This window comes from Pteronotus mesoamericanus, unplaced genomic scaffold (genome assembly GCF_021234165.1).
Source record: "Pteronotus mesoamericanus isolate MK-2021 breed Mesoamerican mustached bat unplaced genomic scaffold, CSHL_Meso_final contig_26, whole genome shotgun sequence".
Taxonomy (NCBI): Eukaryota; Metazoa; Chordata; class Mammalia; order Chiroptera; family Mormoopidae; genus Pteronotus; species Pteronotus mesoamericanus.
This window is the reverse complement of record NW_026555109.1, coordinates 12660023-12686725: the sequence shown is the minus strand read 5'-3', so window position 1 is coordinate 12686725 and position 26703 is coordinate 12660023. Positions and strand designations below refer to the sequence as shown.

Here is a 26703-nt window from a genome sequence, read left to right as displayed (position 1 = left end):
ATTCAATTGGAAAGGTACAGTGGTGTGCTGCTACCAGTATTACTAGTGTTGCTACATTACTAGGAGAGAGAGGGGAGAAGGCACATGCACTTACAATTAGATGGAGGGGTAGAAGGACTGAATTTTGCTAACTTGTTCTGTGCACACTTTCTTTCCTGAATAGGCAGCAAGAGTTGAGTGACATGAGTTTCCATTTTAATCAAGAGCAGAACTGACAACTATCTGCATCATTCCTTCCAGACCCCAGGAAATCTGTTAAGGCTTTGAAAGAATGTTTCATGTCATGTCCCGAAAGTCTGTTCTTGTGTGAGTGTGGGAACCAGACCCAGTACTAGCAGGAAATGTTACTAATCTGACCCATCATTCTACTAGCCTTCATCTAAAAAAACATGAATGGCTTTTGCAAAAATTGTCATTTTTGTTTTAACTTTGCAACTTTTGAGATATGCGATTAAAATGTATGTGTTTTGCCCTTTGGCGATTTCACAAAAGCCAGAGCGGACAGCTGAAGACACTGTAACATGTGGCCTAACGAGAAACACATTTATTTTTCCAACCTCTGGCATCTTGATGTTGCTAAGCACACACAAAAGTTGATGTCTACATGTATTGGCAGAAGAGTCACAAATCATTTCAGACTATTTTCTGTTATTACTCCTTGTTTTGCAATGGGAAGGGGCGGCTGGACCATGAAGGCTGATGACTGAGATGAAGGAAATCCTGTCTGAGCTAAGGCTGTCTTGGTTGGGGGGTGGCGGGGCAGGAACCCCGGTGGGAGCTGGTAGAAAAAGCTGGTTTTTAGATAGGAAAACAAACTGTCTCAGGCCCCTATCTGGCTCTTGATTGTACTTGGCCAGTTGTTACAATTAAGACAATGACTAAGTAGGAAAGAAAGGGAAGGAGGTGGTTTTCCTCCTTGGAATTTCCAGCTGGAATCTTCCTCTCTGAATCCACTGGCCTTGCTCACCTGGGTGCTCAAGAGGAAACAGATTTGTCTGTGTGTCCTGTCCATCCTGCCTTGTGGAACCACAGCAGATACAGAGATTGGTAATGGCCTGCTAGGAAACAGCAAGGGCGGAGTGCACAGGGTGTCCTGCTCTTGCAAGAAAGTTCTCTCGTGAGATTCTGTTGGGTGTTTTCAAAGCCACGCTGCCAGACCAAAACCTCTTGAGTTTTCTTTGTTAAATTACACTTGGGTGTCAGAATTAATTGAACAAGATGTTCTTTGTTTTTTCAGTTTTTCCACTTGTTCTGGAAATAATTCAGTTACACCTTGACCTTCCTTTCATTAAAATTAATTCCTTTTGGTGGCACTTCTCAAACTTAAGAAAATGAAAATGACTGTCCCAAGGCAGTGGGAAGATGCCCCTGCACCCATCCCTCCAGGTGAACCGTATGTTCACCGGGGAGCTTGTGCACAGCTAGCCCTCCAGGCACCACCGGTGCTATGAAGATGGCAGGGCCTCCCCCGAGTTCCCTCCTACGCCCCTCAGTCCTGCTGGCCTAGTGCGCCCACGCCCACGTCCTCCTCTCCCCTGCTGTGCCTTGCTGGGCACACTTGCCTTTCCTCTGCCTTGATGGCCACACACAGAGAACACTCTGACACAGCCGGGAGGCCCGTAATAATTTTTCTCTAAACTCTAGCAACAGTTGAACTTTTCTCTCTGTGCCTTCAAGTGTTGTGGGTTCTTTCTTTTTTTTAATGTTTTGAGCACGAAGACCCATATTTAATTTAAAAAAAAAAAAAACCAAAACCAAAAACCAACCCAAACCTAAAACCAAGTAGCCATTTGCTAACATTTAGCAAGCACTACAATGCTAAGATTGCTAAGATCTTTACATGCAATTTCTTCTTTCATCCTCAGAGCACACTTATGAGGTAGAATAATATTTATTCCAATCTTAGAAATGCAAGTAAAACTTAAAAGAAATCTGTCCAAATTCACACAGCCAAAGTAGCAAAAGCAGGTTTCCAACCCTGGACCCAAGCTGGCCTTATTCCTCGTAACCCCACCACTGTCCTGCTCTGCCTGTTCCCCGCAGAACAGCACGGCTCTCAGTCTTAGGGGGGCTCCTGCAGCTTCTGCAGGTGATGGCTGATAAGTACAATCATATGTAAAATCCTAGGTACTGAAAGTTTAATATAGTCAAAGGGGGAGAAACTAGGTCTCAAATACTAAGCTTCTGCAGGCTGCTCTCTATACATGGATAATCCCAGATGACATATAAAACTTAAAAAATTCAGTCACCCCCCCTACCCCTACACACGTGTGTGCTCAGAACACTCCAACCCCACTGCTCCTGGCCTGTCCTCGCTCTTGGACCTAGACCTGAGCCCGTAAGAGGACTAATATATATAACTTGTGAGTGAATATTATTCCTAGTAGAATTGGACACGTTTATTTGGCTATATATCTCACCATGAGCTAATGACATGGTTATTGGCATTCCTGTTTCACACATGAAGAAAAGGAGGCCCAGAGAGGAAAAGTGAGTTTTCCCAGTCTTTGGACTCAAACCCAGATGCTCCAAGTCTTTTTAATAGACCACGCCTGTCTACCTGTTGGCACGTGGGAAACTGCAGTGAAAAACATTAGAACACAGTCCCAACATAAGGAAGTTGGCTTCGTCCCAGGAAAAAATGGATTTTGTCAGCATTCCACTGCTGACCATGGGGGTTTCTTGCAGAGCTAAGATCATTTTAAGAGGGCCTCTTACTCTCCAGGGGGTTTCAGTAAATCTTTCCCCAAGTTAGGACTGACAATTGTCCAACAGCCTCGGCATCTGCTCTGAGATAACGATGCTGTGCTTACATGCCCCCCTCCCCTTGATGCGGTTATAGAAAATACACCTTCAAGGCCTGGGGTTTTGAAAAGGACCTGGAGAAGGAGTTTTCCGTAGGAACTCTGTTCTGCCTCTCGGATTGCCCTGTGCCCACTCTCATGCCTTCCTTGGTCATCCTTTGTGGGCCTCTCCTGAGTGCAGCCTCTTTAGTCTTTTATTTCTCAGAGTTCACGAGTTGCTCAGTCGCCTACAAACACAGGTCAGCCTCTCTGTAGAGCCTAAAGGAACTCTAAGAAGAACAGGTCTGCCTGATGCTCCCTAGAGACAGTCATTCTCCTGTCCTCTGTCTGGGCAGCCCTTGTACAAAAAGGAGCCAAGAGCATCCAAGGGCTGTGTGCGTGTGTGGGTACATGTGGGTATGTTTGTGTGTTCTATGTTCTCCATTTCTCTCATGCATCTGTTATCTAGCTATCTCTATTACCTATCCCTATCAATCATCTGTCTCTGTCACCTACATCTATCTATCTTTATATATTCCAAGTAGATAAATAATATATAATACATATTATACATATATTTAGATAACTACACCTGAATATAAATATATATTTAGATGTAATTAGATATTATATATATCTTATGTACCCAACATCTTGTGGATTTTAAATCTACATACATACATACATACATATTTTAAGATAGGGATTTGTCAGCCTAGCATAGCACTTCAGAGCTGAAGCTTTGGAATCAGTGAGTCCTGGGCTTCATCCCCAACTTTATTCCTTATTGACCTTAACAAGTGACCTAACCTGTGTGTCTCAGTCTGCACCTTATAAAGTGGGATGATCACAGAGTTGTGGGCATTTAGCAGGTAATATGTGTCAGTGGCTTCGATTAGTTCCTGGCACCAATGTGCTCAACAAACCAGAATTGCTGTGTTTCTCCTGTGGATTATTTTAGCTGTCCCGGGGCATCTGGATCACTAGAAGCATCTTCAAGGGTTACTCTTTCTTCTGTTGCTTCCTGGGGACCCCACCAAGACCCTCCCAGGGGTCCCCTTCCCTTTTTCCAACCTGGAGCGAGTGTCCGTGAGGTCAGGGGAGAGGACAGAGGGCAGCACTGGCAGGTCCCATGGGGCTGGTCTGTTTCCTGTGTCCTTCCCTCCTGACACCAGTTTGCAATTACTGTACAGTCCTTGCTAATCAGCGTCTCTTTTCTCTAATGGACAAACCAGAGCCTTGGAGGCCTCCCAGGGAGCACACGTCTTTGATCGTGTCCGCCAGCAGAAGTCTTTCCTCTGTTCTCACGGGCCCAGATCGCTCTACAAAGACAGTCACACAGCCCCAAGTGCTCCACATGCAGAGCAACATAGTTATATAATTTCTACCAGGTACCAGAAAATCAGTCCATGTAATTCAATAACACAAATTCTTCTGTAATTCCCACACGGAGATCACTGACCTGGGCAAAAGCAGCAACACTGGAATTTTATGGGTGGGGTTGAAACAGTGCCTAGGAAAAAATGCAAATCTTTCATAGATGGATCAATGCTCCCTTTATCATCATATACAGCTAGCCTTATCCAGTGGGGGGAAGTATTTAATTTGGAAAAAAAAACTCAGTTAGTAAAACTATATTTTTATCTCATCTTTCATTAGTTGTTCCATGACTGTATTCCTCATTCAAAAGATTTGTTTGAATACTTTCAACTAACTCATTTTTTAACTGATATTTTCACTCATTTATGGAACAGACTCTTTACCGAGTGCTTATTGTGTTTCAGGCCCCGGTGCTTACAATGTACTGAACAAATAACAGATAACAATGCCCTTACCTTTGGATTGTGGTAGCAGTAATTATAGTTGAGGATGAGTGAGATAAAAGTTTAATGTCTATAAGAGTTATTATAAATGATGATTTAAAATCATTCCTCTCTAATGATTAAAGTCCTAGCAGTTCGAGAGTGCATTCTAATTAGATTCTTGAATGGGTCTTAATTCTAAGGAACAGAGGTTCCAGCCAGGCACATGCATTCTGACGTCTGCCACATGGGTGCTCTAACAGGTAAGGGGCCAGGGTGTCCTTCATGTCACCGGGGCTGCAGGCTACTGAGGGGAGACAGGGTATGTATGCAGAAAACTACGAAACGGAATTGTTAAGGGCCAAAGGACAGAGGCTGCTCTGTGCCCACACAGGCTGCTGAAAGAGGCAAAGGTGTGAGGCAACAGCCGTTGGCCATTGGTCACCCTTGTTTTTGGCCCTTTTTCCCTGCCCATAACCGAAATAGAAGCTTTGGTCACTTGGAGACTGCCAACTCCAAATTCCGCCACAATGGCCTGTAGGGAGTGCATGCAGAGGTGGGGCTCAGGGACATTGGACATCCCAGCAGAGCCACTTTCTTGCTGCCCACCCAGTTTTCTAGGCATGCAAGAAGGTGTAATGTCTCCCTGGAAGTGACACATTGTACAATCCTGCCATGTCACTGCAAGCTCAGGACACAAGCATGCAACCATTTCCCCTGCCCCATAAGTTGGTCAAGAAGAGGGAGGCTATTGCAGCTCACCACAGACACCGTATGAGATGCTGAGCTGTGGAAACACCATTAGGATTCTTTTCCTCCCCTCTCTTCACTCAGGATCCCACCCAAGTTATGATGACAAAAGCCTTTTTCCCCAAAGATGACTACTTCTGCTATATTTCCAAGTGCACAGGAGTGCTTTTTGTTTACTTAGTCTATTAGAGAAAAGAATGGGAACCATGTTTTCCTCTTGCCTGCCACATCTGCTGTTCATTTGTCTCAGACTTGCTGCCTCTCAGCTTTTTCTTTGCACTTGTCTCTCTGGTTTATGCACACCAAATGTAACTGGTCCCTGGCTTCCAAGAGCAGGTTTTTGTTGGGAAATAATTTAGATTTGCAGAAAAGTTGCAAAGATAATTCAAAGAGTCCCTTATACTCTTTGTTCAGACACCATGATACTATGTCAACATCTTACATTACTTTGGCACATTTTGTCAAAACTAGAAATTGACATGAACATATTAACTAAACTATAGGCTCAACAGAATTTTGGCGGCTTTTCCACAAATGTTATTTCTCTCTTCCAGGATACTGCACTGTACTTAGAGGACTATTTTTTTTTTTTTTTACAAAAGAATTTGTTGCTTCAAAAGGCAGCCTCAGTCAAGGCAGCAGAAGACAAGCTAAAAGGACACCTGGTGTGCATCAGCAGCCTGCCAGAAGCACCGGGAGACAGGAAGGTACCAAAATGAGGAGACCAGATCCAGGACCTCAGGGGCTTAATGTCCAGGGTGTAGGGCAGAACTTCCACGGGGAGCTGCCAGAGGCTTGTACTTCCTTTGAAGTTCACTCCGTGACCACATGGCTGGGATTGGACTACGTGTTATGAATCTCCCTAAGATTAGATATCCCCTTTTCCTTTCATGAATAATCAAAAGAAAAAAAATCACACCACAGGGAAGCCCATAAAATCAAGGTTAGTGAGTCATTCAGGCCTCCATCTGTCCCAGGAGAGTCTCATTCACTGAGGGAGCAGATACAAGAGGAGTGACAAGAGGTAACCACTAAACGACCTGCTTATTCTCTCATCTCAGCTGATTAAGTTCCATTCATTGAATTCCAGAAGCTTCTCACACCCTAAAGATAAAAAGCCTGATGCAGCATATTTACTTTTAAGTCATATCCTGGAGCTGCCCAAATGCTTTCCTGGAAAAGCATTCCCGCTCCCAGTGAGACCGCTGGGAGGGCGAGAGCCCGTTCAGGCCCGTGTTTCGGCTCAAGGAAAGGCCTGCGGAAGGAGTGGGCACCTTGTGTTCTGGCTTTCGGGCTTGCCTGGAGCACCCCAGCACGGATACCACACAACAGTTCTTCAACCTTCCCTCATGCCCAGAACCAAAGCATTAAGTGACTTGCCTCGGGGTCAAGCAGTCAGTTAGGAGCTGGGTGGGCATGGGGCTTTGTTGTTCCCGAAGGCTACTGTACAGTCCCTTGGCTCCAGCGGCTACCAGCCGCTGCACAGGTTGCCTGGTTTACAAGCTGACTTAGCCAAGCCTGGGGTTCCAGATTTCACCTACCAACTGAGACCAGGAGATACAGCGAGGGGCCAATTTCAGAGCTTTGTCTGAAGTCCTCTACTCAAAACAATATTTATTGTTTTTCAGATTAAAAGAACAAGGCATTTCAAAACCATCTTTTATATAGTGACATCATTACCAGACGTAATGTTGCAAAGCTGTACGTTTAGCACAGTTTCATTTTCCCTCAACTTTTCTCTATTGTTCAATTGGAGTGTGTCACCCACTTTATTTTTTCCCCTCTCTCCAGGAAGATAGTTAGACAATCCTTTGATTTTCATTATTATAGCAAAGTTTTATTTTCTAATCTAGAATTTTTACTTGAATTTCAATTTTTTTCTCTCTCTGCCTCCAAATACACCCACTGACAGTGCTGGAGCCAAGTCCGCTCATCTTCCCTCCCAGTCTCTGTCTAACTCTGGGATGCTCAGATGAGTCCCTGGGGTTATTTGCCTCGGCCTCGCGGTACAAGCCACCAGGGAGGACTGTTTTAACGGCCTCCAGATATGCTTGTTTTTCCAACAAGAAGGAACCCTGTGATAGTTCCCTTTTTCTTAGGGGTCCAGATTTTGAACAATAGGACGAAAGCTCTAGGGAATTCTGGAAAAGAGCTGTTCTCTTGTGATTCTTAAGTACAGCATCGTGAGCATCTTAGCACTATACATTTTTTCATAATTTACAAATAAACTGATTCAAAGGATAAGAGAAAATCTTTAGAACCTATTACTACTGCTGCGGCTGCTTTTTCTTTCTTTCTTTTTTGGGTGGGGGAGGGAAAGGTATGGCCATGTGTGGGAGCATCATTTTTCAAGTGAATTTTCCAGGGCATGGATCCCTAGAAGGCACCTTGGAAACTGAAGCTAGTGCTGAAGGCAGTCTGGAGCCCAGCATTTCCTGGGGGCACATACAAGGCTACACCCTGATACCTAAGGGAATCTAAAGTCTGTGGCCTGTCTCCTCAGCTGAGGTCATGAGGTCAGCCCAGCCCCTCCGCATATTTAATCTAAGGGAAAGAAGGTCTTTGTTCTCTGGAATTCTCTTCCTCCCAGAATCAAACAGGACTGGTTTCTTAGATCTTCCAGGCTGCTGCCCCATCTCTCAAGATAACTAATAATGCTCAGCATAAGCTGCAGTGAGTGCTTTTGTTTTTTTTAAGTCTCCTTGAAGGCTAGGAGCATGATGTTGCGGGAACCTTCCCTGACATAGGCCCAGCAGACACCTCAAGCGCTTGCTCTGTGCCACACTTCAAGACACTTCACATGTGTCCACTCCTCTGATGGCACCTAACCCTTAAGGTGGATACCACTGGTAACATCCTCACTGCAGGACATAGGCAGCAGCTCATCAGCTGCGGAGCTGGGAACGGTCCCCAGGCAGCCTGCCTTCAGGGTGTGGGGTGGTAACCATTATGCTGCACTGTCTTTTAGGAAGGGCCTTCTGCACATGCACTTGGCACTTTGGCATTGCATTCAAGATGGCAACCTGAGCAACGACAGGGAGTGCTGCCCACAGTTGCACATGCAAAGCACACGTGTTTACGTTGGGTCCTGTGCCCAGGCCGCCCAGTGGGATTTCTGCTTCCTTTTCTCCTTTGGTCACTTGATCATATTGCTTCTCCCTTGCTCTGGGCTCCTGCTCTTCAGAGCAAAGCATCAGAGGAGTCGGGGAAGGGAGTTTACCTTCTTAGGAAATAGGCTCCCAACTCAGCACTTTGTTAGTCACAGGTAAGAGCAAGGAGAAAGCACAACTAAGGAGACTCAAATACTGAAACTGAGGAGCACTCACACTACTGAAATATAGTTTGATCCTGGGAAAATCAGTGCAGTGAGCAAGTGTCTGGGTTCAAATCCCATGTCTGCCACTTATATAGAGAGACCTTGGGAAGTTGCTTAAATTCTTTGTGCTTCTGTATTCTCATCTGTAAAATGTGGGTAGTCATGGTTACCTATCTCATAGGTGTGTTTCCCTATGAGGCTCAGAATGATTAAGACACAAATTGGCACATAGGAAGTACTCATTTAATAATTATTCTCTTTGCTAACTATTTGTAGCTGTTACTGCTACAATCTTTTCAAGCAACAATGGACAGCCCCTTTTACTGAATTGACCTATCCCTGGAAAGAGTCCTTGGTACAAGTAGGCAATGAGACTAGTTCTTGAGCATGGCACACAAATAGGGGAGGAGCTGAACTTAGCACAACTAAGAAGCCTATTTTAATGAATACAGTTAAAGATCAAGAGATTATTTTATGAGTAACAGCTATTAGAGGCAGTGGTGAGAAGTTAGTAAGTAGAAGGTCCATTGTTGAGCATCACAAATTGCTCAATAATAGAACAATGCGTCTGTTGAATAATACTATTAATATGTCTTTAATAAAATAACTCAGAAGTATTGATGTTATTGCAGATTTAGAATCTAAAGCCTAGGGACATTTAATGAATTGACAAGAGATTCTCACTGTCTCTCAATAAAATACTCTGGCTCAGTGGTTCCAAAAGTCTAGCATCAAGTGAATGCAGATTCCTTGGCTCTATCGCAGACCGTCTAATGAGAAGGTTTGTGAACCAGAAAGTCTGATGAGAAGGCCTGCAGACCAGAAGTCTGAATTTTTAACCAGACTTTCCAGGTGAGTGTAGGCATCCAAGGACTATACTCTGAGAAACAAGACAATAAATGTTTTTGGTCCCATCCAAGGATCAGAAAGCAAAGAGACTCAAGTGAGTTTGCAGCATCTAAGAGGTTCTGGAGGAAGGCAGAGAGGTGTATTACATGTGACAGGGAACTGGCCTTTGTAAGAAGCTAGGGAATATTCTCTTCCTGTTCAAAGTGTAGAAACCAGGGCTCTAGATTTATGAGACTGGGTAGAGCTGCGTTTAGAACCCAGGTATTGGTATATGAAGCCTTTTCCACCAATTTTAGGATTAGTCCTAGATATGATTTCCAGGATTCTTACCATCCTTGGGAAGAAGAACACTGATGTTACAAAAATGATTCTAGGAGACAAAGGGGTAGGGGAAACAGAACCGGCAACGCACACATGCCCAACAGGATTCACTGCTTTCCTTTCTAGAAACCTCATTTGTCTCTGAGTATGAGCATATTGTTTGGCTAGAAAACAAGCCAAGTCTTCTAGTGTCATATGTGCATAAGGACCCACAAGAGCCAAATATCCAGGTTCTCTGATCTTCTTACATCAGGACATGTAGAAGGGCAGAAACATCTGAGTTTTAAGAAAACTTTGGCCTAGAACATTTCAGCCAAAGTTTCTAACTTCTCAATCCCTGAACAGAGGCACAAGGCAGCAGAAAAACACGGGTAAAGGTTCTTTTCTAAGCTAGGGTAGTTCTTCGATTGCTCACAACCTTCAAAAATCTTTGTTTTACATGAGGATAGAACAATATGAAAAGAACAGAATTTAAATCAAACTTCAAATACAGCTTCCCATTGTCCCAGTGTGTGCACTGGACCCAAAGTGGGAACCCTCAAGAAGAGAGGGAATGCCCTACACAAGTGCCCTGGGAAATCAGGTGTGACAGAAATTCTATTCCAGTACAGTGCACAGAGAATGGGGTCCACAACATGTAGGAAGTCCCCTCAATCTTCAGCCCCAGTTTAAACATGTGCCCTCAACTGAAGAGACCCACCAAACCTGTGGCAGTTTAGCCATGCTACATAATGCTCAGTAAAAGTGGCTCCTATTATTTAAGCACAATTTTAAAATCCCATAGTGTAATCACCAGTACAATGACAAAATTGACAGAGCTACCTGGCATGACAGGGGTGCTGGGGTGAGGGGCACGGAGTAAACAGGGTCACAGCGGGGAGCTTTAGTAGCTCCCTTCGTGGCTCTTCCAGGGCCAAACCAAGTGTTGGGATAAAACCCAGCATTCAGCCATTGTTCCCTCCCTCACACAGGTTAAAACAAAGTACGCTCTTCGTCGTCCTCCACGCCCCGCCCATCCCTCCTCTTCCCATCCCTCCCTACCCCCAAGTCTTTCATTTAAAAGAACAAGAAGACTCGGCCAAGGACAGCAGACTGCCTAGCACCAGGTTCTGAGTTCCACAACTACTTTTCTCCCCTGTGACCTGGAGCCTCGCTGCCTTCTGACGGGCAGCCTTCCCTGGCTTCTAAGGCTGGACCCTTGCCCACACTTAGGAAAAGGATGCCGCAGGCTACGTTTTAAATTATTGGCTCCCACGGAAGTGCTGACGCGTGTAACGCACAGATTGATGGTGGGGGAACCTAAGGGAAGGCAAACCGGAGACGCTCCTTGGGGAAAGCGAGCTTTCTCAGAGGTCGGGGCAGGGGCTGTAGGAGGGCACACCGGCGCACACACAAACACGCTCAGGTGAACGCGCACGAGCTGCATTCTGGCAAGGGCTCTCGGTGTCCCAACCACTCCGGCGCGCCAGGACTTACCGCCAGGCCGTTCTGGGTCAGGAGTCCCACTGTCAGGGCCGCCAGCAGCAGCCACCTGGATGGGAAAGGGAGGAGAAGCGCCATGAGCGTGCGGCCGCAGCTTGGCAGTTCCTTAAAGTTACACGGAAGGGCCCCTTTTGTGGGAACCACGGAGACAGGGCAAAAAGTCGCTTACCGCTGCAGGGCAGGGCCCAACGCCGTGCATTGGTCTCTGTCCATGATCCCAATACAGCCAGTCAGGGCTCGGGTCTGTCCCTCCTAGCGTGGAAGGCGAGAGAGAAAGAGGCTAAGCAGGGGCTGGGGAGGGAAGCGTCCTAGCCGCCGCCGCTTCTGTCGGTGAGACGCGGGAGAGCGGGGTGCGCCCCCCACCTCTTTGCACTACGAGGTAGAAGAAAGGGGAGCCTTCCCACCTAGGCCCTAGTTGGTGCTGCTTAGTCGCGGCCGCTCGATCCCCATCCTCCCCGCCATTCCTAACAGATTGCACAGGGCTCCCCAAGTCCAAGCTCTCAGCCTGGATCTTAGTGTCCCTGGGCTGCTCTCACCTCGGGCCCGGCTTCCGCCCCTCAGAAGCGCCCGCCGGCGGCAAACCAGCAGCGCGTCCGCCCTTTCGGGCTCCCCGGGCGCCGGCCTTCGGGCCCGCGCGTCCGCCCGCTGTCCTCCGCGCTGTCAGCGGGCGCGGGGACCTAGGGTCGCGCCGCGGAAGCCGCTGGCTGCGGAGCAGAGCCCTGGCGTCCCGGTGCGCGGCAGCCACAATCCCCGGGCCGCGCGCTCCCGCCGCCTCTTACCAGCGTCGTAGGGTCCTCCCCTTTGAGACGCCGCCCGCGCGCAGCCGAGGGGAGGGGGCAGCGCCAACAAATTGAGGAGCTCGCCTGGCTTCACTCAGGTCTCCGCTGCAAGCCGCCGCGTCCCGGACGGCGCTCCTCGCTCACGACCCGGCCCTCCGAGAGTGATCCGCCCTCCGCGGCCCCCGAGCGCCCGACCGCCGTCCCCCACCGCCGGTCGCCAGTTGCCGCCGCCCCGGGCGCGCCACCATGGGGCCCCGGCTCGGCGTCTGGCTGCTGCTGCTGCCAGCAGCCCTTCTGCTCCACGAGGAGCGCAGCCGGGCCGCTGCGAAGGTGAGTCCCGGCCGGCTGGGCTTCCCGGCGCCCCGCCCTGCGCCCTGGGCGCTCCGCGCTACCCCTTTGTCCCTGGCCGGAGCCTCCCGCACGCCCCTCTGGGGTCGCTTGTGGCACGGCCAGGTGCACCCTTCCCCGTCCCCCCGGTAATCCCTGTGGGCTGCGATCGCACATCCATCAGGGAGCTTCCTTTGTTGTGGCCTGGGTAAGGGCGAGTTAGAGGACTCCCCAGGGCCGGGGGGGGCAAGCGAGCCGGAACTTGGTGCGCACTGTGTCGGGGTGAGGGTGCCCGGGAGTCAGCGGGATTTGAACTCGTACTGCCAGGCACTCAGAGGCTGGCCTCCTTCACCTGCCCTGGGTCCCCGGGTGAGTCGGGGGCGGTAGGGGTAGACACGCGCTCCTCACGCTGATCAGAGCCCCACACATGTGCCCAGGAGTCTCTTTGGGCGTGTTTCTCTCGTTTTTGGACACACTGGTGGTTGATGCTGAACAGTCTGGGCTGTTTGCCTGGAAACAGCTGTGTCTTTGCTTTCCCACGACTTTCTGTTGCTAAAGCACGCTCAAGAGCAGAAGTGGGGCTCTTCTGCAGTGCAGCCGTAAAAAGTTACCGGGCTGGATTCGGCGTCTTTTATTAATATATTTTAAAAAATTATAACCACATTTATAGTTGAGTGTGAAACCAAAATGAAACTCCATCTCATTGTTCTGTGTACAAATTGTTTTCCTAGTTTTCATTTCCTCCAGCTATGCGCTTGTCCGGAATGGAGCCGGGAGTTCGGTTTGCAGGAGTAAAGGCTTCCAGCTCTGGACTGTCCTTGATGTACTGTTGTTCTTTCCTTTTTCCTTTCCCTTCTGACAGAATAAAGACCTCAGCTGTTCCCTAGTGTCGAAGGCTTGTAGACAAAATTGTGGGAAGGTGTGGCTTCTAAACACATTTTGCATCATACCCCCCGCCCCCCCCCCCAATGTTTAAAAATGGTATTGCTACTTGCCACATTCTCACCAACTCTTTTCCTGTTTCAAATGTTAACCTTGCCCTTAGGTTTTTAGTTAGTGTGTTTTTTACTTCTCTTCTGGAAGAATGATATTCACTGACTGCACTTCACTGTATACAAATTATTAACTGCTACATGACAGAATACACTGGTGAGATGCACACATCATCGAGAGTTTGACTTCTTGCTGGCAGCACCTTCACTGGATATTGCAAGGACTAATGATTACACTAGCAGTTAACTTCAGATGGCTGCTCTTAGGCCAGTGTCTAGCATGGCACTGAAGTCAGTTATTGAAGCACTCTCTGGTGATGATGACAAACGACGTTGAAAGAAGAGGGGAGGCTCCAGAACACTTTATTTGGGTGTAGAAATATTGACCAAAAGATATAGCACTACCAAGGACGGATTGCTAAATCTGATGCCGTGTTAATGAGAGGAAGTTCTCTATTTGAAAATATGAACCTCTGTTTGGACTTAAGATTTTCTGATTGATATTGTTAACAAAACGAAGGTTATTGTAAGAGCTAGCTTTTCAAATAGCCAGGACTTTAAGGAATCAGCCACTGACTTAGGGAAACTCTGTTCCTACCTGGGGAATAAAATTCATTACTGTTGCGTTGGGGATTTTTTATTTCCCTTTATTCTCTAAAGCCTAGGGACATTCCTGTCCACTAGCTTTACTCTGTCAAGTTATCACATGGTGTTTTAAGAGATCTGGCATGTAGACACCCTCTGATCACCAACTGACTTAACAGATATTTTCATTACACTATATTTTTCCTGGCTTAATTACAAAGAGATGCATATGACTTATGGATATATAAGAAAGTCCATTTAAAAATAATATCTGGCTAAATTTTAATATTGTCTCACTTTTCATGTCATCAATGACATTTTTTGCTTAACTTCTTCCAAAATCAGCTGTTTAGTATACTAAAAAGTTGAAATAACTTCAATATTGATCCAAGCAAAATATAATTTAAAAATACCTTTTGAATGATAAGGTGTTACAAATCAATCAAATCCTACTTTAAAGCTAACATGGATGATTCTTTGATTACCTTCTCCTTTGGATTATCTGAATCACACATGACCTGCATTTGTATACCCAAACATCACCTACTATGTGTCAGGCACAAATTGCACTTATTTATTTTTCATGTGAAAGTCTGTTTGATTTTATATTTGACCATATCTTCTGTGATTATACTGTTCATTTCCTAGTCGGTGGATTTTCTAAGCCAGTGGCTTTTGCCACACCTACCCCCCAACTTTTCTTTCTTAGGCAAGAAAGGAGGAACAGAGTGCAGGCTTGAGACAAAAATTTGCTCATTGTGTTAGGATGGTGACTACCTTGTGTTCTCAGTCATGCAGTCATCTTGCCTGAATGAATTGTTCCTTCTGCAGCCTCCAAATTTCCTCCTCCAATGGGTCTGTGTGATGCTTCTTAACAAATTATTTCTCGGGATCAGAAATGTGAACTTTACCTGAAATGTCATGATGCTTGCCTATCAATATTGGCATCTCCAGACCATGAGTCACCACTCCTGTGACCAAATGACTTAGAACTCAAATGGTGTGAGATTTACTTTCCATGTGGGTACAAACCATGTTCTACAGGAAATGTAATTTAAATGAGAAGACTGATTTCTGATATAGTCCCAATAACAGCGACATGAACTCAACATTTTGGGAGTGAGATTGGTGAAGATATAATCCAAATCATCATTTTCTTTATATGTAGAATTGGACCAGGGTGAAGGGAAGCAACTCCCATGCTTCCAGAAGAAATAATGTACGTACATTATGTGTATGTAAGAGTGTATTCTTACAAAATTATTAGTGGTATATATTAGCCACATCACACAGAAGAATGTGGTTTAAGGACAAGAGGATGCTACCTTTTGTGTCTGCTTTGATTGAGTAGGTGATTTTGGAGGACTGCCCTGTACCTCAGTTTCCCTGGCTGATCTGCCCCTGTTCCCAGGGATTCATCCCTTCCTTCAGCCTGCAAGTGCTCCCTGACCACGTCTTCATGCCATGTACTCTGCCAGGTTACTGGCCATGCAGCAGTGACTGAGGCCCACTCTCTGCCTCCAGGGGGGTCTCTGGCTAGAGAAAAATACTGAGGAAAAAAGAGGCAAATACATCTTATGCTGGTAGTTGCTACAATTAAGACAATGCGGGAGCCACAGAAGCACCTAACTGAGCTTTGGGGAACTCAGGGAAACTTCTGGAAGGATATCCCACCTCTAAATCTGAGGAAGAAATAGAAACTATAAACCCAGCAGAGCTTTTTCTGTTTGTTTGTTTGTTTTTAATGCACTCTTATGGGGCATCACATCTGGCTGTGGTAATTCTACTTGTCCTTTTGCACGTCTATGGGTGTTTGCATATAAAGATGACCTTCAAGTTCCTGCCTTGGAGATACCAAGATGTCATTGTTTCTGTTATCAGCAGTCCTGATAGCTGAACTTTTGTCTCAGAGGGGTAGAGGGACAATGGGGGAAAGGTCTAGGAGAATAGGAATAAGAAGCATGTAGTTAGGACCCTGGCGTTGGTGTTGTTTCCTCTCCTGAGGCTGCAGGTACATTGGGATGTTTGGAGAGGTGCAGCATGGGTGACTGATTCTAAGCAGGAGTGCCTTTAGGAACTGACCCAGAAAACCTACCTTCACTTGGGCAATGACATGAGGGAATTCACAAAGCCTTACATTATTCATTAACAAGACTGCTGGCAAATTTCTTTGGACTGGAAGGAAGGCCATAACTTAACAAGTTCAGTTACCTAGTTAAGAGCGGGTAAAGATTTTCCAGATAAATTGAACCCACAAGTGACTTTCTAAAACAAATCCTTTTAGAAATCAGGAGGGCAGTAGGAAGTGAATAAATGACAGTCCTTGTTTTGATGAAGTAGACAATGTTTGATGTAACAATTGTTTCAGAAATTGAAAAAGGATTAACTTCATTAAAATGTCTCTCAAGCAGATATGGTGTTTTGAGTTCTTGGGCTAGAGTAAGCAAAAGCAACAATAGAATGCCTAAAATAATATCACTAGAGCATTGTTTTTCCTGCTATTATTAAGCAACCAGTAAAAAATGTCGACTATAGAACAATACAAAAGACATATTCCTACCATTCTTACTCATACAATGAAAGGGGATGTAAACCAGAACATGTTTCAATTGTCAGTTTCTTTTGAGGAGTTTAACACTGTAAGAATTACTCTGGGGTTAATATTTTGATAGTCTGGTACACAGTGAGCTGGTTCTATCCTGTGTTTCCCCTCCATTGTTCTTCTGGTCTTACTCCTGTAACATGAACCTGCTGTAGTCATCTTTCTAGTTCTCTGCTTCTTTTTTCTTCTCCTTCCAAAACCCTCAGTGGGTATACTATGTGGGTAGGCCTCAGCTGGCTTCTCTTTTTTCCTACCCTTATTATCTGGGGAGACCTACTGCCATGATTTGTTACCTTCCATGAGGGTGATTCCAAACCTTTGTTTTTTGGCTGCAGTTTAGCATCTTCACATTCCCATGGATCGTCTTAACCTGGGCTGTCCTGCTTTGATGGCGGACTTAGCAAGTATGTGCACTTACTCTCTTACACTCAGATTGACTGTACTTCCCAGTTCTCCCATTTTGGTCATTGGCACCCCTGATCTTCCTGATGCTTGGCCTCGAGACCGTGAGTAAATCTGCAGAAGCCTCACCCTTCCCTCTCTTTTATCCTCCATGTCGCTCAGTCACCAGGTCAACCCTTTTTTGTACATGCTTCTTAGAGTCCCTCTGCTTTCTCTTTCCATGATTATGACCTCATTTGAGGTCTCTTCCCCTTGTGCCAGGATTGCCACAAACCCTCCTGACTCCTGCCCCTTCCTTCAGCCTCTTGTTCTCTCCCGCCCATTCTTCACATTGTGAGGCTGTCTTCAGAGGTCCTGCTCATGACCGCACGATTCCTCTGCTCAGGATCTGACAGTGGCTGCCTACCCTCTGACCAAAGGTTCCCATCTTTTTGGCTGGGTAGCTGTTCATTTTAAAAATAAAGTCTTTATTTTTTTAGAGACGTTTCAGGTTCACAGCAAAATTGAGAGGAAGGTACAGAGATTTCGCATTTAACTCCTGTGTCTTCCCAAGCACAACCTCTTCCATCATTAACATTGCCCACCAGAGTGGTATACTTGTCACAATTGGTGAACCTATATTGACACATCATCATCATCCAAAGTCCATAGTTTTCATTAGAGTTCACTTGTGGAGTTACACATTCTGTGGGCTTGGACAAACGCATAACGACATGTATCTGCCATTACAGTATCACACAGAGTATTTTCACTGCTCTAAAACTCCTCTGTGTTCTTCCTCTTCATCCTCCACCCCAAACTTCTCACACCCACTGATCTTTTTACTGTCTCCATAGATTTGCCTTTTCCCAGAATGTCATATTGGAATCATACAGTGGCTTCTTTTCATACTGGCTTCTTTCATATTGGCTTTTTTTCACTTAGTAATATGCATTTAAGTTTCCTCCATGTCTTTTCATGGCTTGGTAGCTCATTTCTTTTCAGCCTTGAATAATAACCATTATCCAATATACCACATTTTATCTATCCGTTTATCTACTGGAGGGCATCTTGGTTGCTTACAAGCTTTGGCGACTTTAAATAAAGCTGCTATAAACATCCCTGTGCAGGTTTTTGTGTGGATATGTTTTCAACTCTTTTGAGTAAATACCAAAGCACATGAGAGCCAGATTGTAGGGTAAGAGTATGTTTAGTGTCATAAGAAACCACCAAACTGTCTTCAAAGTGGCTGTACCATTTTGCATTCCCACCAGCAATGAATGAGAATGCCTATTGCTCCACACACTCCCCAGCATTTAGCGTTGTCAGGGTGTTGGGTTTTGGCCATTCTAACAGGTATGTAGTGATATCTCATTTTAATTTGGCTTGGATTTGCATGCCTCTCACAATCTGGCCTTATTCTTCACTTCTCCCCAATATGCAACTTGGGTAATGGTCATGAAGAATGAATTTCTGTGTTCCAGGGAGCAGTGTAATCCCTTTGGGCTTGGCCCTTAATGTATTAAATGAGGACAATGCAGGGTCTTCAGATACCTTCCTATTGCTCAGTGCACATGAAACAAGTAAACATTCAAGAAATGTTGGGTGTTACCACTGCCGTGTGGCTGTAATCATGTTGTCTTATGTCTGTTGGTTTGACACCTCTGAAATTATGAGATGCTGGAGGACAGAGCTTCTTTGTTAAAATGATCCCACAGTCTGGGCAAGTGCCTGACACATGGAGGGATATCATTAATTACTTGTAATTGATTCCAATATGTCTGGCTGCCATTCGCCCCGGACCCCAGGGAGAGTCCCAGTGGAGCTGTGTTCTAGCTCAAGTAGATTCTGTTACATTGCTAACCCCGGTGGTAGTTTTAAAAAACACAAGAAAAGTAATGCTAAACGAAGGTGTTTCCTCTCAATTTGAAATTTAGAGTAGATATTCCACCACAGACTAAACACAACTTGGAAATATATACAATGTTGAACTCTTTATGTAAATAGTTTATTCCGTGGTTTAGTAATATTCCTAGCTTTGCTACATTTGGTTTTCAGTTTGAATGCTATAAGAACATTTTATGTCATATGAGTTTTAAAGTGTGCTTGATTTGTGCTAAAGTAAAGACAACCGCAAAGTGTCTGAATCAGATACTAAAGCAATACACTACACGCCATGTGGGCTTCTGTGTATCTCTTGATTGTGTCTTGCTGATAAAGGAGATAAAGGAGAATTATCCAATCTCCTCATTTTTTGTTGTTCTTGGAATCAGTACTTTGTTCAGAATTTTGGAGTTATTATTGTTTATTACTGAATAAATGTCTTAGTGTACTGTGGGCATTTCTTTCTTATTCGGATGAAAGCAAGAGATATTGGCTATGAACTGGAAGAAGCCCATTTGATGTCAGTTCTCTAGTCTCATGTCACTAAATATACCAACAATTGGAGAAGCCATTTGTATGTCCACTTAGAGGGAATTTAGCTGATTAAAATAAGTTTTGTCCAACTCAGCGGAACATGTGGAGAGTGTTCCTATATTTGACATTTAATTAAAATTGTTTAAAATTTTTTATTGAGTTTCTGCTTTAGAAAATAAATATACTCCTTTATGAAGAACAAAACCTAGTGTTTTCTAGTTGTAATTCAATGTTTCCAAAACTTTGCACAGACTTCTAGCATGCCAGAGTGTGTGTCTTCATTTCACAAAGATAAATCTTACCTAACACTGATCTTTTAGCATATGGGGTATTTTTGAGGATTGTTAGTCAATATTGGTTTCTTGCTTCAGAATGTTACAAAAAAGCCCCAACGATAACTATTTTATTTTTTCATTTCTTTTAAAGATATAATATTAATGTATATTTTAATCAGAAGAAGATTTGGCTTCTACAACTGTAACAGTACTTTATTTTTATAAATTAAGTATATTTTGTAATAAAAATGATTAAAATTTATTATAAAATCCACAATTATCCTTTTATGCAACTAACGACTTATTTTTGTACACAGGAGCATTTATTTCCATGTCTCTAAGAGCATTAACTTTAAAAAATCATTTAAATACAAGCAACTCCTTTTCTTAATTAGATTTAATTTTTGAGATGCATTTTAGAATTTTTTAAAAGAATACAATAACATTTTAATGTCTCACAGTTATTACTGAGTTGCATGTATCAGAGCTTGAGTTGAGGTGGTATTATTACTATTATTATTATTATTATTATTATTATACCTATGACATACAAGATTTTATTTGGAAAAAGGGCCACAGCACCAGTTTGGTCAATTTTTTTTTTTTGGAATGACCATTTGGAAAATGCTTAATCTAACTTAACATATTAAATAGAAATCATATGCTACCTGGGGGTTCAAGCTAATTCCAAGGACTCTAAAATAAGCCAGGCAAAAGAAATGTCTATTTCTCTAAAAAGCTTGAATCTAAGGGAGATGTACACACTTCATGGAAAGATGATCGCAACATTTCAAATACATCTGGAGAGGAAGATAGTCCAGCCACACAGTTGCTCCGCGTAGGGTAGTGGTTAAGCCCATGGGTGCTGGTTTGAATCCCAGCTGTGTCTCTTGTAACTGTAACTGCATACAAGTTACCTGTTTCTCTCTGCCCATATTTCTTCATCTGTAAAATTAGGCCAAAAATTAAGTCCTTCTTAGAGAATATATATGAGGATTAAACAAGTTAATGTTTGTAAAGCATTTATACAGTGCTGGCTTTGTGCCAGGCACTATTCTGTTCATTAAATTAAATTGAACAATAAATAGCAAAGTAATTATACCACCAAGACATCTTGGGGCTGGAGAAGACCATGGAAGGGTCACCTATACCAGTAGTTCCAGAACTTGAGCTCACAGCAGAAAGATCTGGAGGGCTTGATGAGACGCCAGGCCCTACTCCCAGGGTTTCTGATTAGGGGGTGTGGAGTTCACCTGAGAATTGCATTTCTAACAGTTGATATTGATGCTGTGGGCCTGAAACCATAGATACCGTCCATTCTCTTCTTTTTACAGGAGGAGTGGTTTGATGGATGTGAGCTATAAACAGGCTATTCCGGGACATTAGTTTACACTCCAATAGAAGATGAACCATTGCATTTAAAGTGACTTTTTCAGTGATCATTATCTTTTTCTTTCCTTGTTGGTTGCTGCTACTGCCAGCAACTTCAGTTTCAGCTCTGCGGTGCTATTTGGAGGGTTAGGAGTGGGAAGAAGGTCTAGAAGTGTGTGTGCGCAGTGTCGGGATGCTCAGGAAACAATTTGCAGAGGGCTTGGCTGATGGGCAGTGGGGACAGCTGGTGCTTCGGGGAAGCTCCTCGTCCGCTGCGGTCCTCTTTTCCTCCTCAGAACATGGGACATGAGGTTTGTCATGATTTCCTACCTTGTCACAGTTTTGCCATCTTTAGTGACCCCGTTCATTCCCGCACACCTGCTGAGAATAGGCTTGGACCGTATGCTTAGAGACTGGCAAAGTGCAGAACCCCAGTCAGAACTTGTGAGGCTGGACTCCCATCATGTGACTTACAGTTCCTGCGGTGTCTGCCCTCACCCACTCCTCTGTGCCTTGACCACTTGGCCTCCTGAGTGGAGAATTTCTGTTTTGTATCATATTATGGCCAAATCCATTTCCTGGGGATTAAAGACCATTTGGGGTTAGTGGTTTAAAATAACTACTAAATTTAGGTCAGGAAACGGCCTATAAAATTAAGATTAAGTTGCCAAAACAGAAAAATGGGTCAGTGATGGGAAAAAATGTACTGCAATGTGGGTTGTTCACCCTCTGGGTCAGATGTATTTTTGGATAAGGACGTAAACTTGGTCTGGAATCAGTGCTATTCACTGATAAACTGGGGAAGGGACACTCTTTATTACACAGCATGTGCAGCAGGCAGTCTTCTTGGTTCATCGCTCTTTCATTTCTTATATGTAACAGATGTTTTTGCATGTAAACATGCTAACAACAAATGCTTTTTATCAGTTTGTTAAAGCAACTCTGAACAAATAATTATTGGGCGCCTTAGTGGTAATTAGACTTTGTTTTCCCAAATACTTCAAAATAATAAGATTGTATTTCTTTATTCTGGAATTTAGGCTTTTAAAACTTTTTTTAAAATCCTATAATTAATGATTTTTTATTATTTCTTGTTGACCTTAGTTATTTTCCCTTCTTTCATGGAGTAGGCATCAATTAGTATGTTAATATGTTTTTTTTTTCCTCTTGACTAGTAATTCATATAAAACATACGTAACTTTGGGCATTGTTTTAGGCTGGGAGCCAGATTTATAACCAAAGTCCCATTTTTTTTTTTTCTGTAGTGAAAATAAGCCAAGTAAGACTAAGAATTCACTTAAGCATGTAGCACAAATTGATAGGTTGATAACACAGTTCCTTGATTCTGGCATTCAAAGTCTGTTCAATGAATGTGTGTTGAGCACTCACTCAGGGTCAGAAAATATGCAAACGATTAGAATTGTTTTTATACTTTTTTTTCTGATATATGCCCAAGTTAAAAGAAGAATAATCCTAGTAATGGTACAATAGCTGTCATATCAAAAAAATTAAAACCTTCAATGCTCTTTTTATTTTGCCCAAAAAGTTTTTACTTAGGTTCTGACTTTTTAGAAAGAACAGTATACAATCACAGATTCTGAAGCCAGACCACATATGTTTGAATTTTTGATTTACCAGTGACTAGCTATTTGACCGTGGCCAACCTATTCAACCCCTCTATGCCTCAGTTTTCTCATCTGTAACATAGAAGTAATAATACTGTTGCTTTATAAAATTGTTATGGAGATGGTACACATGATAATATGTGTAAAGCACATATATGAGCCCAAGAAATGTTAGCTCTTTTGATTTTATTATTACATTATTGATATTCATCTGTAACTAAAACTACATTGACTAAAACATATCTCTCTCTTACCTCTATTTCATTCCTTAAAATGAGATGAACTTCTTGGAAAATTTACAAATGTTAGGATTATATTGAGATCATACACTAAAATTAACCAATATGTTTTTATCGCATAACTTTAAGGGCATAATTCTATCTCTAAAGTATGCCAAGATGGAAAAGTGGGCTTCAAAGCATGACAACAATAAAATGAACAGAAGCAAATTGAAATGAATACGTTGTAGTGATTTGTATAGGAAGTGGCAGCATTACCACAGTTTAAAATTCTTGTGAGGTACTCTGACAGCTGGTATTTTATAGCCACTTGGAAGAGGTCTTCCACAGATTTCTTTCTGAGAGTAATTAATGTGAAAAGAACATAGTAGTATAATAGGACTTTGTGCAAATGTGAATCAGGTTGGAGAGGTTTGGTAAAATGGGAAGAGGTGTCTCTTCCTTATGATGAGCAATGGAGGGCCTTTGGGACTGTGTCCTCAGCTTCCCAAATGCACGTGGTTTTCGGGAGTCTGATCACTGACTCTAGTAACTTCTCTCAGGGGTTGATAGGTTTGACTGATGACAACAACCCTATCTTTAGTGATTGATTTACCACTCCTAATAAATCCCTCCTAAGTCGGTCAGTCACGGAGATCAGTGAGCTGCTTTGGTTAGGGGGTCATCGTGGAGACAGATACGAGGGGCGGCTCACTCTAGCACTAGAACTCTCACTTGTTGCCCAGTTTGATCCTACTTGGGAGGGGCAGCACCTCTGGCTGCCTGGGGCTGTTTTCTAACATAGACGATGTCTATGGGGCACCAACACTGGCATATAAACATTTGCTGCCAGACCCATGTTAGAATTCACCTTAGGTCAGGGTCAGAAAGCCATGGCACGGGAAAGGATAAAAAGACAGTCTAAGTATGCTGACAGATTGAGGATGTTTATCCATTAAAAAGTCTTAAAATGGATAGCTCCAAATATCTTGATAAAAAGTCGTTCTGCAGAGGTCTCTGCATGTGTTAGGGAAATTAATCCTATTTGTACATTTTTACATTAAAATGATCATTTGTAGAATGTTAGGGCTTTTGTATATTAAGTACCTTCAGTTTATATATGTGTATGCATATATGTACATATATACACATATATTAGATATATGCATATCATGAATATGTTATAAATGGATATAATTAATGGTATCCATTCATTCATACATTCATTTGTATATTTATTGTACACCCATTATGTGCCAGGCATTAGTCTAGTCTGTAGAACAAAACAGACAAGACTTGCTGCCTGCAAAGATAGTTTATGAAATTAATATAAACAATTTGGTTTTCCTTCATGCTAAGCCAGAAATTATTTTAAAAGATGTCCCTCTTTGCTGTTTTAGGAGTGGCTTAGCCTCAGTAATTCAACTCTGTCAAAAGAGTTATAAATATAAGAAAGAGAACTGAATGTCTCTATAGGAAATATTGTTTACTTTGCTGTCTCTAAAGTAAATTCATGAGACTAACAGACATTCAAGGTTGTTCCATTTATTTAGAAATTATAAATTTTGAAATATCTCTAGGACATGAGTTAGCTTGGTTTTCCTCTCTGCCCTGAGAATGATGCAAAGCTAGTTGTGGGAAAACAACTTGGATTTAGGGTGGAAAATAGCATCAATGTGGAAATACCAGATGGAAGAATGGACAAATTTGTTTCTACAGTGATCATGATTTTCAGGCATTTTGACCAGAATGGCATATGTCACAAGAGTCGTGATGCAAGAATGTTGTCCTTTGCCTTGAAATTGCATTGCTGTATGGTCAAGTCAGCAATGCCCTGTGTGAAGAGGCTTGAGACAAATAAGTCAGAAGGAGGGGTGCTTTTCTAATCAGCAAGGACACACCCAAAAGACCTCTAGTTCCAAAGGACACAAGTAGCCATGCCACCCCACTGTATACTGCAGTTCCTGTGGGACAGACTGTGGCAATGTATAACAAGCACCAAGGAATGAAGAGCTGTACTCACTGGCTCAGCACTTGAACCTGGAGAAGTTCTGGTCACAATTAGCACTTGAGCCCTTTTCTGTGAGTAATGATATTTAGCAATAATTAAAGTCTTTTTGTCCAGGGTAACCAGGACCAAGGTTTACCCTGGGCAAAGCTAATCTAATTTATGAGTACGGATAAATGAATCAGAAACATGACAACTCTTTCTCTGCAACTATTGAGTGACTTAAAAAGAAAACAGGTCAAAGTTCTTGGCAAAATGTGTTGACCAACTGTCCTAGGCGATTGACAGTAGATGTCCCAATTATCTGGCAACTGTGAAAAGCTACAAAAAAGGGGAAAAGATAATGTAAAAATCTCTGATGAAATGTATGATGTTACAGAGACTTTTTGGTGCGAAATAAGTATAGAAGTGATTGTTACTTAATAAACTAATTCCTTAATTGGCAATTCTCTTCTTAGTGTCAGAGGGCCAAGAGGAAGTAAGATGAACTGATGTTCCCAGTATGTCTAAACATCATATTAAAAATGCAGCCCTGAGTTTGGGTTGCTGTATCTGAGCCATTTTCTACCGTATCTGAGTAGAACTGCTTATGACCTCCAGTCAGAATGACAGACGATGGACAGTAAGTACTAGGAGAAAACTTTAGTGCAGCTTACGCTATTCCTGGATGGTATGCAACTGTAACTTAAGAGAACTTAGTAGTAACATGAAAGCTGTGTGTGGCAAAGCAAAGCAATTAAGTTGAATTTCTCATTATTTATAGCCGTGCAGGTTGAAGTGACAACCGCTAGCTTGTGTTGTGTTTTCTCCATTCTTCCCAGAGTCAGAGTCATGACACATGTGAGAGCCATCAGCTTTGGTGGCCTGAAGATGTGCAAAATAGACATTTCTTTATATGCAACAGTTTTGTACACCTTTGGTTTTATTCGTTTAAAATTGGCTAATTTTCATGGGTGGGCCAAGCCTCCACTGTGGCGTTGAGTGCACGTGTAATAGAAAGGCACAGAGCTTGGGCTCTTTCTCTTACACTTGTCTGGTTGGCTCTCTTCTGTGTGTCCTGTGCTGGAAGGAGCATTCACGCAAGGCATCCTCTCATGGAATCCAGCATTTATCGCCAGGGGAAGGAGAGCGGCTTCAGATATTTTAGGAGAAGCCCTGGAGAAGACGTCTAGGGTGGGAATTGAGACTTTTTTTCTTTTTAATAGGAATCCCTCATTTCTTTTCTCACAATTGCAGGGTCTCCCTGTGAGAATGAGATATGTCATGATTAGCTACTAAGTGAGATTACCCAGCTGTTACCTCTGTGTGCTGGTAACAGCCCTGGACAGCTGTGTTTCGCCAGCCCTCCCCACGGAGATAACAGTCTTTGATGGCTGCTCATTCTACCTGCCCAGCTGCCATAAATTACTGTCAGCTCTTGTCCCTCTCCCACACCTGGAGCCTTGCAGATGGGACGGCTGTACCAGGGGCCTTGGAGCCCTAGGTGAGAAAACTGCACAGAGGTCTCCCAGGTGAGATCTTTTGACATTTGGTCCTTGTCTTTCCCTCCAGTTAAAATAAATTAAGGATAAAATGTATTTTGGGATACTCACCCCCAAATTAGAGTGATGGCAAAGATTAGATTAAAAAAATAATAGTCTGACAATCATTTGCATTATACGTGTGTATCAGATGAGCACATTGTATACCTTAAACTCATACAATGTTGTATACCAATTACATCTTATTAAAGATGGAAAATGTAATCAAACTTAAAACACTTAACTTTTGAGGAATAAAAGTAGTCTAGACCATAGTATGGCCTCTTTAGTTGGGTTTC

The 26703-nt window shown here is 43.4% G+C and overlaps 2 protein-coding genes across 3 annotated transcripts in view; one reads left to right on the top strand and one right to left on the bottom strand.

Annotated features, from left to right (window-relative positions):
• Window positions 1-12260, bottom strand: part of COL4A2 (collagen type IV alpha 2 chain) — a 195307-nt gene extending 183047 nt beyond the window's left edge. Inside the window, exons 1-3 of one of the 2 annotated variants that reach the window (XM_054574392.1) lie at window positions 12083-12260; window positions 11473-11555; window positions 11298-11352 (exon numbers count right to left, since the gene is read on the bottom strand). In XM_054574392.1, coding sequence (XP_054430367.1) covers window positions 11298-11352; window positions 11473-11516 — 99 coding nt within the window. In that variant the 5' untranslated portion in view covers window positions 11517-11555; window positions 12083-12260. The other variant, XM_054574391.1, reaches the window with a different exon arrangement.
• COL4A1 (collagen type IV alpha 1 chain) overlaps window positions 12164-26703 on the top strand; it is a 148813-nt gene continuing 134273 nt past the window's right edge. The window contains exon 1 of the mRNA XM_054574394.1: window positions 12164-12412. Within this exon, the coding sequence (XP_054430369.1) occupies window positions 12329-12412 (84 nt within the window). The 5' untranslated portion in view covers window positions 12164-12328. The remainder of the gene's footprint in view (window positions 12413-26703) is intronic.